The sequence below is a fragment of the Mus caroli genome, unplaced genomic scaffold (genome assembly GCF_978045245.1).
Source record: "Mus caroli unplaced genomic scaffold, Mus_caroli_1 scaffold_8, whole genome shotgun sequence".
NCBI classification, from domain to species: domain Eukaryota; kingdom Metazoa; phylum Chordata; class Mammalia; order Rodentia; family Muridae; genus Mus; species Mus caroli.
In genome coordinates this window covers 43125935-43141110 of record NW_028227263.1, presented here as the reverse complement: position 1 = coordinate 43141110, position 15176 = coordinate 43125935, and the positions used below count along the sequence as shown (strand labels likewise).

General features: G+C 35.8%; 2 protein-coding genes across 2 annotated transcripts; both read left to right on the top strand.

The window, feature by feature from the left end:
• Nucleotides 1–5520: 5520 nt before the first annotated feature.
• On the top strand, nt 5521–6480 carry LOC147002919 (olfactory receptor 52A1-like). The gene has a single exon (XM_085842542.1). It carries the CDS (start codon nt 5521–5523, stop codon nt 6478–6480), a length of 960 nt encoding a protein of 319 aa, XP_085698668.1.
• Nucleotides 6481–13433: 6953 nt separating this feature from the next.
• On the top strand, nt 13434–14393 carry LOC110299150 (olfactory receptor 52A1-like). Its single transcript, XM_021168776.2, has one exon. It carries the CDS (start codon nt 13434–13436, stop codon nt 14391–14393), a length of 960 nt encoding a protein of 319 aa, XP_021024435.2.
• Nucleotides 14394–15176: the final 783 nt, after the last annotated feature.

The window sequence follows — 15176 nt, the reverse complement described above, 5'->3', positions numbered from 1 at the left end:
CAATAATGTATTTGAAAAATAGAACATGAGCCTGATGTTCTATTTTATGGATGTTAATTTAATATACTTAGGGAAGTGATAAAATTATGTCAATATTGTTTATTTTCATTTTGAGAAATGAGAGGTAAAAGACAAGAGAAAATCTTGGTAGAAGTTGAAAATTGTTGAGACTTGACTTCAAACAATTATATGAAGTAGGAAAAGTAAAACAGAAGCTAAACCTGGAGGAATAATAAAATCAAAGGTAAACTTCGAAGAAAGAAGGAAAAAAGTAGAATGAAGACAGTAATGAAGTCCTGTGGAAGAGGAAGGAAAAATTGTATGAGCCAGATGAGTCAACGACACCAGGAGGACACTGCTCACAGCATCAACTCAGCAGAGCTCACATAGGTCCCTGAGACTGGAGTCTATGTGAGACTGAAGGCTCTGTGAGACTACATATTTGTGTTTAATATTTCACCATTCTGATATTTATCCAGCTTCACAGTAATTTGTGAAGGCTCAGGATACACTAAGTTAAAATAAATTGGCTCATAGAGCCTGCTTGGGTCTGTGCTAGGTCCTCTCTATTTTAGGGTTTTGAAGATTGGTGTCTATGTGGGACTCCTAACAATGGAAGAACGGGTGTCTCTGACTCTTTTGTCTGCTCTTGGGACTCCTTATCTCCTACTGAGTTGCCTTGCCCATTCCTCATATGAGGGTTCCTGCCTAGTCAAGGAACAATACAAGATATTGTATCTTTTGTGCCCTGTCTGTTTTATATCCCTGAGAAGTTCTTTTCAAAAGGAAAACAGAAGAGAACTCGATCTGGAGGAGAGGGGAAGTGGGAGGGGGAAGATGGGAGGAATGGTGGAAGGGGAAACTGTGGTCAGAGTGTATTGTGTGACAGAAGAATAAATTTTTAAAAAGATGACAATTGTTAGTACTTGAAGATAATATGTTTATTTCCCTACAAATTATTGTGAAGGTGAATAAATATCAGAATGTTGGAATATTGAACACAATCCATCAGTGATGACCCATCAGGGTCAAGAGTATGAGGAAATTGAGTCATATTCTGAGTGAAGTAAAGTTTCTGAGCAAACAAGTTGTGAAATATTTGTTCAAATGTTATAGCATCATCATGGTGGTGTTACCTGGGCACTTGTCAGATAAAGGCAGATGGTTTTTTGTTTTTGTTAACAGTGTTACCTGTTTCATAGGACAAATGAGTGACTTCCTAAACTCAGCACTTTAAATATCTGCCAATTATTGACATAATTGCATAACTGCATAGCGTTAAAGATATATGGGGCTTTCTACCTTGGGAATTAGTAACATCCCCAGTGAAACCATACATATGTGTCACTTAGCAACAAACAAAATGAAGGAAAAGGGAGCTGTGTGTAAAGAGTTCAAATAAAGCTATTTTAAGAACTGTGAGTGTGCTGGAGAAAGATGCATACTCAGGCTCGGTGGCTAGTATTGACTAGTCCAGCACTTGCAAGGAGGAAAAAGAAGAGCCATGAGTTCAAAGTCTTTAATTAGAGCCACCCCGGATAATTTGAGATTGTGTCTCAAGAAACCAACCAGCTCACCAGATATCACAACAGGCAAAAAGGTGCATCGATTATAATATGCTTCATTTGATTTTAACCTAACAGTTTAGAGAACTAGCTCATTTACCTCTAAGTGTAAGTTGACAAAACATCAATTTAGACTCTTCTTTTGGATAACATTGTATTTTTGGTATCATGTATTATGCTGTGTGTGGTTGAAAGGATTTAAAAGTAGCCACAACAAGAGCAGAGAAGAACAGTGGCATAATAAAAATCTGGTGACATTAAAAAATGGAATGACAAATATTCTGATGTTCCACTAGTGGGAACTTTGAAAAAATATACCTGGAAAATTAGATTTTAATTGTATTTAAAAGCAAAATTATGGGCTGTTGTTTTACTCTAGTAGTTTAGTTCTTTCTCAACATTTATAAGGATTTGAATACCTGTGTATAACACATGAATTCACACAAGCAAACACACTCACACACACACTCACACACACACGCGCGCACACACATGCACACCATGGAAATCACTGCCAAATGTTGCCCAACAGAATTGACATTCATTAAATAGTTGATTGCCGTTGATGCTAGGCAGAACCTGTGCATTTTTAAGAATAGTTGTTACTCATCCACTTTACCTCAAGGTCTTGGGAGATGGCATAGGATAGGAAAGATATTTAGTTTTGATAGCTATTTATTAAAAAATCTCTATTGCTCATGTTTACTTGACCTTGCTATTGCACTTATCAGAATCTCCATGCTATGATGCAAGGTTATATAGTTTCTATTCTTATACTAATGAAAAAACTTTTATTTTAAAATACATGTGAAGCTGAAAGTATGTGTCCTGATGGTAATTTGTTTAAGGTAAGTGAAGGTATGATTCATGAAGATGACAACCCTCTTGGGTAAAAAAGATTTTCTTAGCTCCTGCTGTAGTGTAAAGCACAGTGGCTCTTTAAGCAACACCTAACTGTCTTGAAACTTTGTGGGGATACAACCAGCCTAATCCAGTTTTTCTCTCTACAGATTTTAAAGTGTGAAAGACAGGTGTTTAATTTAGTAAAAATATAATAAAAAAGTTTTAAGAATACTTGATTCGATTGCTTTTCCTGTTTTCCTTGCTTTTATTATTTTTTCATAAATCAAGAATACTTTAAATTTATTGGATTCATGTGACTTTAGTTTGTAAAAACATTTTGAGTATATGAGATGATTTTTTAATTTCTCACTTCCATTTGTTTCCTTTAAGCCCACTCATATACTCCCCCACATTTTCCCTTTTACATTGATAAAATTCACAGTAAACAGACTAAGGAGACTGAGTTTGTGTAAATAGGAGTAATGCATTTTTGGTTATGTTTTTATGGGTAATTCCATAATACATTATTGTACTTATAGACTCTACAATTGCTAATAATATAAACCAGATTTCTGGTCTGTACTCAATAGCACTTATCTCTACAGCTCTATAATATTTTTAAAATGAAAAGGGAGTGTTTCAGGATAACCTGCTATTTGTCTCTGAAGAAGCCCACAGTCCATTCATTCCTGTTGTTACAGAGTAGGAAGAGTCAGGAACTCAGTGCTCCTCCATCTCCTGTTTATGGAAGAATTTGTGTCCCTGATTATTTTCATTCTCTCATAAATGCTCACATTGTAAAAGTGAAGTCTATGCCTAAATGATCGAGTCCACATAAAAGTCACATAGGGAAGAAAGGATAGTAACTCACTGAAACATCCTAACTTTTCTCTTATGAGGATCCTGATGTGAATAGATAAAAATAAATCCTCTATGGAATATTGGGATCAGTGTTTATATATGAGAAGACAGGAGAAAACATTAAATATTTTTAAAATAGATTTATTTAAAAAATCATTCTTAAAGGGAGGAAAGGGGTTTGCTAAATAATTGGATCTTCTCACAAAAAAATAAATATGCATTGTATTCAAAAATTTCAAGAAAACTTTCTTTTTACTTAAATTACCTGTTTTGAGGCCATATTTTATTATTTTTTCCCACTTGGTTCAAACAAATGTAATTCTCAAATTATCACAAAAATTTCTCATAAAACTTTAGACTTAGCAAAATATTTTCATAATATTCATGTACATTTAGAACAATTTAATTATTGTCCACTGTATTCTAATATACCTTCACTAGTCTTTAAAACAATGGTATAGATAATAATCTTGTACTATATGATAAAAAATAATTGAAGTCAAAGCTCCTCATACTTTCATAGCAGACAGGCATACGTTTTGTGATTTTTATCAAAAACAAACAAACAAACAAACAAACAAAACCAGAAAACTCCTGCCAGCTAGAAGCATTTTGAAGCTCTGAGGTGAACAGCAATGTCCTGGTTTCACACACCTGACATGCCTCAGAGCTATCCTAAAGGTCTAGAAGGGACAATTAGTTCTCTAAGTATACAAGACACCAGAGCCTCAGAAGTGCACAGCAGCTCTAAGTCCCTGCTTTCAGTTTATACAGAAAAAATTTCAGGTGAGAAACAATGCCTATCTACTCCTAGGGAGACGTCATAAAACAGAATAAAAATATCTATGATTTTTCAAGTGCTGTACACACTGATCTAAGTTTTGTGCTTTCTGCTTTGTTTTAGAGAGTCATGGGCTGGAGTATCTCCAGCGGAACCTGAGACTAGATTATTCAAAACTAAAGTTCACACTAGCACCCAAGTACCTTGCTGCAGTGAACCACCTAAAGTCTGTGTTGGTATGTAACGTTCATCAGGAAGTGGGGAAAGTTTAAAAAATATCCAGATATTCTTGACAGTCAAAATTATAACATGCATGTGACAATTTATGTTTTCTACATCAAGACTCTGATCATGGGTGATCCATATTTAGGTTCTTAAAAATTAGGCATTTTCCAGTAGAGAGTGAGATATCAGCCCTAGTTGGAGGAGCAACCTGGGATATCTTCATGAGGTTTAGCAGATATTTCTACTTTTAAAATAGGTATGATTTGATGAGACACAAAGCTTCCATCCTGCACACTTTGTCTTAAATATTCTCTTATAGACTTCCTCTTGTCTACAATATGTAGTCTAACCTAATATTGGTGAAAAGCAAAGTCATCCACAGCCAGTTCACAAATGCCACTGAAATAGTCAATGGTCACTCAGACACTACATAGAGATACTGTGAGTTTGAATTGGTTCAAAAAAGAAACATTGCTCTTTAGTCTCCATAAGGCTTGACTATTTTTCACTTTCACTGAAACTGGCCTAACACGACTTTTATTCACTTTCCAATGTTCTAATGAAGAACAATTAAAATCTGATCCACTAAAGGAACTCTCTATTTTACCATTTTCTTATAATCAAAACCACTATCCAGAAAAGCAACATACTGTTCAATATGTTGATATGAAGACTAATTTTAAGATGGTTAAAAATCTGTCCAAAGTTTCCCCTGAGAACAGATGACAGTGATCAGAATAATACTGTGATAAGGGCAGATTAGCTCATAAATAATGCTCTCATGGGATCATGGATCAAATAGAAGGAGGTCTCTTTTAAGTATTCAAACTAAAAATAACTTCTCAGTTTCCTGAATAAGGGTTAGATTCTAGGACAAAGGAAGAACAGAGAGTGGGAACATTCAAGTACACAAGTGAGACGGTCAGGACTAGGCAAAATAGTGCTCTCACTGGTGTGTTTGCATGTACAAAATATGATCTGAAATCCTGACACTTTCAATTTTGCCTCTTTCGTAGCTTTACAGAAGGCTTCAAGTAAGACTCTGCCTCTGTTACCATGAAAAGCATCAGAGGCCTTTGATGACCAACTGAACAAGATCTACTGGAGACCCTGATCTTTGCTAAAAACACACCGAGGTTGAATGCTACCCTGGCAGAGAGTGAGCTCAATGAAAGACTTGGATATCTTCACCTCTATCCTACATTCTATTTTTCCAGATCTCAAGCTCAGTGGTGAGAAGACACAATGCTGAGCTCCATGAACACCAATAACTTGACATATCTGAACCCTGGAACTGTAATATTGATTGGAATTCCTGGACTAGAGCATGTGCAGTTTTGGATTGCATTTCCATTCTTTACAGTGTGTCTGGTGGCTCTTTGGGGAAATATCATTTTATTAATCATCATCCCAGCTGAGCGTAGCTTGCACCAACCCATGTACATCTTCCTGGCTGTGCTGGCAGCTACAGACATAGGACTTTGTGCAGCCATTGCCCCCCAAATGTTGGCCATATTTTGGTTCAGGGCTTATTCCATGGCCTTTGATGCCTGCCTAGCCCAGCTCTTCTTCATCCATACCTTACAGTGCATGGAGTCTGGCATTCTACTGGCAATGGCTTTTGATCGATACATTGCAATCTGTGATCCTCTGAGGCACACATCTATTCTTACACCTTCAATTCTTGGTCGGATGATAGTGGTGGTGGTAATTCGAGCAGTAGTGCTTGTAGGCCTGTTACCTATTCTAATAAAAAGACTGCACCATTTTCGGTCCATTCAAATTGCCCACTCTTACTGTGAACACATGGCTGTGGTGAAGCTTGCAGCAGATGATGTGCAGATCAATAAGATATGTGGTCTCTTTGTGGGGTTTAGCGTTCTGGGATTTGACATGGTTTTTATCATCATATCGTATGCCCTGATTTTCCAAGCTGTTTTTCGCCTTAAACAGAAGGAGGCACGACTCAAAGCCTTTAACACCTGCACAGCTCATATTTTTGTTTTTCTAGAGTTTTATATTCTTGCCTTTTTCTCCTTTTTCAGTCACCGTTTTGGTCATGTTGTTCCCTCCACTCACATTCTTCTGTCAACCATCTATCTCCTCTTGCCTCCTGCTCTCAACCCTATTGTCTATGGAGTGAAAAACATGGTCATTCGAAAGCGGGTGGCACAGATCTTTCTTCTAGATCATGCACATCAGTAGGAATCTGCCAGACACTTCCTGACCTACAGAGAAGGCTGCTACCTTGTAGAAATGGGTAAGGTCTGTGCTCTGTGTTCACTATAGGGTTTCATCTTCTCCTCATGGACCATGAAGGGATTCAATTCCACAATTACAGATGGACTAAAATAAAAACTATATGGAATATGACTGATATCATGTCTCCATTCCTGTTATATTTGACTTCTAATATATATCCCAAATATTCCTTTGTTTAAATAACTTTAATCTGCAGTACATGTAGTTTATTTTTTTTCCTGAATTTTTTTTTTTTTTTTTTTTTTTTGGTTTTGGTTTTTTCGAGACAGGGTTTCTCTGTGTAGCCCTGGCTGTCCTGGAACTCACCTGTAGACCAGGCTGGCCTGGAACTCAGAAATCCGCCTGCCTCTGCCTCCCAAGTGCTGGGATTAAAGGTGTGTGCCACCACTTTCATTTTAAAAAATAAAAGCATTAGTTATTTGTTGACTGCCTTAGGTCATTTTTAGTATGTTAATTTCATATATGTGTTCATTTTAGTTATTGGTTATGTTGTATCATTCTGATTGTGCATTTTACTTACGTATTTTAAAGTAATAATGAGCAAATTAAAATTTAATGAATCATTTCTAACTGTGATTTTTATGCTAACATTAACTTATTGAGGTATTATTATTCTAAGTAATTTTTTATATACTTCTATTTCACTCATTGCCATCAGAAAGTACTATTTGCACTTTTTCCCAGTATAACCTTTATACTGTGTGGCTTTGTAGGTAATATATTTATTATTCATTGGATTGGTTTTTTTGTGTATCTATGTGTATATGTGCGTGTGTTTGTATAAATGATCTGTTTATAACTTAAGAGAATAGAGAGTTGTACCAGTGGTTATGGGAGCTTGTTACTCTTACAAGAGTCCTGAGTTTGGTTTCTATCATACAGACCATGGTTCACAATCATCTGTAACTTCAGATTCAGGGAATCTGACACCTTTTTCTCATCTCTGTGGGCAGGGAGCATATTCTTTTGAAAATTCATATACAAAGAAAAGACATTCATACCCATTAAATAAAATAAATTAAAAAGAAATGGATAATTAAATGTAGATAAATTGAAATTCAAAAGTGCAATTAATACATAAAAAAAATACAGAGAAACAAAGACATCTCTCCAGCTCAAAATAAACCACTGGCCTGAAGAAATGAAGTTCTAAACTATATCCTACATATATTATAATAAACCTTTGAAGTAAATATGTGGCAACTCAATAATATACATATACTTAATATACTTAATACTATGCAGTGGAAGTTGGGGTGCCACTGACTCTTTTGTCTGCTCTTTAGATTCCTTTTCTCCTACTGACCCATGAATGGGGGTTTGTGCCTATCCTTTTTGTATCTTGTTGTACCATGTTTGTTTGATATCCCTGAGAAGCCTGCTCTTTTCTGAAGGAAAACAGAAAAGAACTGGGTCTGGAGGAGAAGAGAAGTGGGAGGGGGATGGGAGGAGTGGTGGGAGGGAAAACCGTGGTCAGGGTGTACAGTATGAGGGAACAATGAATTTTAATAGAACATGAAATTTTTCATTACCTAAAGAAAATCTGTTTACTTCTCTACAAACAGAATTAATTTTGTCTATATCTTGAACCTTCACTAATGATGGTGAAGCTAGATAAAAATCAGAATATTGAAATATTGAACATAAATCTATCATGATGATCTACCAGGGATGAGAACATCAGGAAATTAAGTCACATTCAGGGGGGAGTAACATTTCTGAGAAAATACATGGTGAAATATTTGTTCAGATGGTATAGTAGCAGCATGATGGTGTTTCCTGGGAACTTTTCAGATAAAGGCAGATTTTTTGTTTGTTTGTTTGTTTTTGTAACTAGTGTGTTACTGGTATCATAAGAGAAATGAGTGACTTCCTAAACTCAGCAGTTTCAAGGTCTGCCAATTATTGGTGCCGATTGCATAATGGTTAATGACATATGGAGCTTTCTACCTTGGGAATTAGTAAGATCCCTAATGAACCTAGATATGTGTGTTCATGTGTGTGCATGTGTGTGTGTCGTTTAGTGATAAATAATATTAAGGAGGGAACTGTGTGCTAAGAATTCAAGTAAAGTTATTACAAGGACTGTGAGTGTACTGGAGAAAGATGTATTAGATTCAGGCATGGTGGCTGACCTTGAATACTCTAGCACTTGAAAGGAGAAAGGACAAGGACCATGAGTTCAAGATCTTTTCAAATACATGGCAAATTAGAAGCTACTCGGGATAACTTGAGACTGTATCTCAAGAAACTAGCCAACTCACCAGATGACCCAACAGGAGAGAAGATACATTGGTAATTATATGCTTTATTAGAATTAGCCTAATAGTTTAGAGAATTGGCTAATTTCCCTCTAAGTGCAGATTTATAAGTGGAAGCTGACAAAAAGGCATTTTAGACTCTTCTTTTGGATAATATGGTAAACTTGTATTTGGGGCTATCATGTATCATCTTGTGTGTGGTTAAAAGAAGAATTAAAAGCCATTGTAAGAGCAGTGGCACATTAAAAAAATAAAACAAAGCAAACAAACAAACAAAAATCTGCTGTCCTAAAAAAAAAATTGGATGACAAATTTTCTGATGTTTCAATAGTGGAAACTTTGAAAAACATTCTTGAAGTAGATTTTCAGTGTATCTAAAAATAAAACTATTGACTGTGGTTTCCTCTAGAAACTTTCTTGGTATTTTCAAGGATTTGTTTATCTTTGTATTACACATGAATTCAGGAGACGCATATATAGAAGTGGAAATCACAGAATTTACATTCATTAAATAGTTGACTGCAGTTGATGCTAAGCAGCACATGTGCATTTGTTAAGAATAGTTGTTACTCATCGACATTAGCTCAAGGTTTTGACCTAGTATCTTTTGTCCAGCGGATGACACAGGTTGCAAAAGATGCTAAGCCTTGATAGGTGCCCATTAAGAAATCTCTGAAGCTCATGTTTACTTGACCTGGCTACTGCAGTTGTCAGAAACCCCATGCTATATGCAAGAGTGCATAGTTCCTATTCTTATACTAATGAAAAGACTTTTAAAGTATAAGTGAAGTTGAAAGTGTATGTCCTGATGCTTAAGGTAAATGAAGGTATGAATCATAAAGATAACAATCCTCTTGGGGAGTTAGATAAAAAGAATTTTCTTGACTCATGCTGTAGTGTAAAGTGCAGTGGCTCTTTTAGCAACATCGCAATGTGTTGAAACTTTGTGGGAATACAACCAGCCTAAGCCAGAACAGGCTTTAGCCTTCCCAGGTATGTTTTTCTCTCTACAGATTTCCAAGTGGGAATGATGGAATTTTATTTTTGTTGAAATATAATTAAAAAGTTTATGAGTACACTATTAATTGCTTTTCCCTGGTTTATTTGCTTTTGTACTTTTCATAAAACAAGAATAATTTGAATTCATGAGCCTTTAATTTTTTTTTATTTTTTTGAGATTATGGTATAATTACATAATACCTTCCTTCTTTTTCCTTCCTATAAACCCAGTCACATACTCTTCCATACTTTCCCTTTTAAATTGATAACACTAACAATATACAGACTACAGAAATTGTGTTTATATAGTTAGGAATAATGCACTCTTTAGTTACGTTTTTAAGGATAATTACATAATACTTTATTATACTTATAGTCTCCAAATAGCTTTTGACATATGCCAGCTTTCTTGTCTATCTACACTCAATTGCAATGAATTCTACAACTCTATATTTTAAAACGAAAAAGGACCATTTCAGGATAACCTGCTAATTATCTCTGAGAAAGCTTTACAAGTGTGTAAGTAATGAAGGAAATTGGATAAAGACAAAGCAAGGATATCCCTTTGAGGTCAGTGTCTGATCCATCTGCTCAAGAAATACTTCTCTCTGGGCAAAGACCATCCCAGCTTCCTTTACCCTTCTTATTTCTTTTGAATACCATTAGTTATCACTCCGTTTTCTTTCAGTAGATATTGATTACATGTTTGTAATTGTGTTATTTCATATATCTAAGGTTCATAGAGTTAAAACTCTACTCTGTCTTGTAGGAACTGAGTTTTATGAAACTGAGGTACAAGCTAACTCTCCATCAAGTTTCTACATGATTCTAAAATCCTCAAAGAATTAGTAAGAATTACTTGATTTAAGAAATGTGAACTTTTATATATAGTACATAGAATTAAAAGAAACAAAGAAATAGCTAACTTGAGTAGCATACTGGTTATATATTCCTTATCTTTTTCACCATAACATGTGATAGCTGCTCTTGGAGTGTCTGTGACACAAATCTTTTTGTCTCTAGCCCCTCCTCCTCCTCGTCCTCTTCCTCCTCCTCCTCGTCCTCTTCCTCCTTCTCCTCCTCTTCTTCTTGATTTGTCTTCTTTCTATTACAAAGAATCTCTCATTTCCCTCTGGTTCTGTTCATTTTATTCTTTAGTGTTCCAGTGACTGTGTTAGATTGGAGTAAGATGCTAGATTTTTTCATAGACTTTCATAAATTTAGTGTGAATTGCTCCAAGTACCTATTCATCAGAAGATTATTTAATTAAATGTGTGATAATTAAGTTAGGTATCTTTAATTTATATATGTTAAAACTGGAAAACAGAATTAATCAAATTTTCTAAGTAGAAAATGGACATCAGGTACTGATAGCCAGATCACATTACTGATTTATATTAAGCCTTTGTTAGAATGTTTATTGAAAACAATGTACATAATCTAATAAATGTGCTTTCATATATAGAGAGAAGTAGAATTCATTTTTGCCTTTAAATTGTTAGGCCATAATCAAGTGATCAAAGGGCTTCTGTAATTTCTGGCACATCAAATCATATGTGTTAAAATCAGCATGGAACTCTTTCAGCATTTCTCCCACCTTAATTTCCCCAATTACCAAATGAAAACAACAGAGGAAAAAGCTTTTTACAAATGTTAGTTTACATAACTGATACTGATGATTCTTTGGACCACAGTCCATTCACTAGTGATTCTGTGTAGAAAGAATTCAAAGCCCCAGTTTATTTTCATTCATAATGTAAAAATGAGGTCTATACTTAAATAATAAAGTCCACATAAACGGAAGATACAACATAGTTACCCAATGATATTTTATAATTTTTTCTTTTATGAGCAACCTGATATGAATAGGTGAAAATAAATCTTCTTTGGAAGATATTGGGGTCAGTGTTTATATGTGAAAGGACTGAAGAAAAATTCTAAATATTTTTCAAAATACACTGATTAATAAAAAAAATCATAATTAAAGAGAGGAAGAGAATTTGATAAATAATTGGATCTCCTCCCCATCAAAATAAATGTTCATTATATTCAAAGATTTTTTCAAGAAACTTTATATTCAACCTGATTCAAACTAATGCAACTCTTAGATTTTCACAAAATTTCAGTCAGTAAAATATTTTCCTAACATTCTTGTACACTTAGAACAGTTCAATTATTTAGCACTGTGTTCTAATAAACCTTCACTAGTATTTTAAAACAATGGTATAAATAATCAATTTGTACAACTTACCATATGTACAAGCATTGAAGTGAAAACTTCCAATATTTTCTCAGCAGCCAAGCACATGTTTCTGATGGCAAACTTTATGCCAGCTGGAAGTCTTCTGAATCTCTGTGTGAACAGCAACGGCTTGGGCTCACACAACTGACATGCCTTGGAGCTAACACACAAGCTGAATGCAACTTAACTGGAAGGGACAACTTGTTCCTCAAGCACCCAAGACACCAGAGCCTCAGAAGACCACAGCAGCTCTAAGTTCCTGCTTCCAGTTTCTGCAGAAGAAATTTCAGGTGAGAAACAACACCTATCTCCCTCCATAGAGAGACATAATAAATCAGAATAAAAATATCTCTGATTATGTGAGTGTTGTACACAATGACCTGAGTCTTGTGCTTCCTGCTTTCCTTTAGAGAGCAGTGGGCTGAAGTACCTCCAGTGGAACCTGAGACTCGTTTAATCAGAACCGAAGTCCATACTAACCCCCGAGCATTTTCCTGCAGTGAACCACCTAAGTGTTGTTTCATGACTTTTATAGGGCAGCACAAAAAGTTTCAATAATATCCATATATTCTTGACAGTCAAAACTATTGCTTATTTGTGACAATTTATGTTTCCTACATGAAAACTCTGATCATAGGTGATCCATATTTAGTTTCTTAAAAATAAGGCATTTCACAGTAAAGAATTAAATGTTAGCCCTAATGGGAGGAGCTACCTGGGATGTCTTCCTGAGGTATGGCCGATACTTCCACTTTAAAAACAGGTAGGACTGGATGAGTCACAGTGCTTTTATCCTATAAACTTTGTCTCAAAGATTCTCTTGTAGATTGCCTCTTGTCTACAACAGGTAGTCTAACCTAATATTGGTGAAAAACAAAATAATCTACAGCCAGATCACAAATACCACTGAAATTGCCAATGGTTACTCAAAGTCTACATGGAGACATTGTGAGGTGAGGTCTTTGTTCTCCATAAGGCCTGACTTTCTTTTCACTTTCATTGAAACTGGCTCAATAGAACATGTTTAATTCACTTCCTAATGTTCTAAGGAAAAACAATAAAATCGTATTTTAGAATCACAATAACCACAAAAGAAGCAAAAACTGTTCAATATCTTGAAATAAGGACTAATTCTAAGATGATTAAACATCCTTACACAGTTTCCCTTGAGAACAGATGACAACAAGCCTTTGTTCTGACTACCATGACAAGCATCATAGACCTTTGATGACCAACTAAACAAAGAGCTACTGGAGAGCCTGAAATTTGTTAAAAACACACTGAGGTTGAATGCTACTCTGACAGAGAGTGAGCTCAATGAAAGACTTGGATATCTTCACCTCTATCCTACATTCTATTTTTCCAGATCTCATGCTCAGTGGTGAGAAGACAAAATGCTGAGCTCCATGAACACCAATAATGTGACATATCTGAACCCTGGAACTGTAATATTGATTGGAATTCCTGGACTAGAGCATGTGCAGTTTTGGATTGCATTTCCATTCTTTACAGTGTGTCTGGTGGCTCTTTGGGGAAATATCATTTTATTAATCATCATCCCAGCTGAGCGTAGCTTGCACCAACCCATGTACATCTTCCTGGCTGTGCTGGCAGCTACAGACATAGGACTTTGTGCAGCTATTGCCCCCAAAATGTTGGCCATATTTTGGTTCAGGGCTTATTCCATGGCCTTTGATGCCTGCCTAGCCCAGCTCTTTTTCATCCATACCCTGCAGGGCATCGAGTCTGGCATTCTGTTGGCAATGGCTTTTGATCGATACATTGCAATCTGTGATCCTCTGAGGCACACATCTATTCTTACACCTTCAATTCTTGGTCGGATGATAGTGGTGGTGGTAATTCGAGCAGTAGTGCTTGTAGGCCTGTTACCTATTCTAATAAAAAGACTGCACCATTTTCGGTCCATTCAAATTGCCCACTCTTACTGTGAACACATGGCTGTGGTGAAGCTTGCAGCAGATGATGTGCAGATCAATAAGATATGCGGTCTCTTTGTGGGGTTTAGCGTTCTGGGATTTGACATGGTTTTTATCATCATATCGTATGCCCTGATTTTCCAAGCTGTTTTTCGCCTTAAACAGAAGGAGGCACGACTCAAAGCCTTTAACACCTGCACAGCTCATATTTTTGTTTTTCTAGAGTTTTATATTCTTGCCTTTTTCTCCTTTTTCAGTCACCGTCTTGGCCATGTTGTTCCCTCCACTCACATTCTTCTGTCAACCATCTATCTCCTCTTGCCTCCTGCTCTCAACCCTATTGTCTATGGAGTGAAAAACATGGTCATTCGAAAGCGGGTGGCTCAGATCTTTCTTCTAGATCATAGATGTCAGTAGTGATCTGCCAAACAGTTATTGACTTACAAAAAAGCTATTGCCTTGTATAAATAGGTAAGGTTTGTGCTCTGTGCTCATGGTAGGGGTTTCCTACCCTCCTCATGGACCATGAAGGGATTCAATTCCACAATTATAGATGGACTGAAATTCAAATAAGCAATTAATAGAGAAATATATAGAGAAAGACATCTCTCTTTGCAAAATAAACTACTGACAAAAAGAAATGTAGCTATAAACTATACTTTACATGTATTATTATATGACTTTATAACATATTTTGAATAAATATGTGGTATCAAAAATCAATAATGTAAATATACTTAATATACATCCTGGAGGATATAAGTTTTAATACATTTCTCTAGGTGGATTCTTGTCCTATTCTACAGATGAGAATGTGTGCCTAGTACTGTTAATTAAATAAAAAAATCTTAATTTTTGGGTGCTTATGTCCAGATTAATTACAGCTGTCTTTCTAAATGTGCTGTGTCAAAAATGACTTCTAAATATTTAAACACACAGAGAGACATAGATGCACACACACAAATACACACACACACATGCATGCATCCATACACACACACACACACACACACACACACACACACACACACATTCCCTACTTTCAGTCTCAATCATAGAAGCTCTTTTTTGTAATGATAGTGAATGTAGAAACCATGGGTGCTTATAGCCCAGAATAAGTGAAGCTTGAGAGCTCATTCTTGAAGAAAACACTCATGTTACCTCTGTAAGACACAGGGGATAAGATATCAAGGAGGAGGG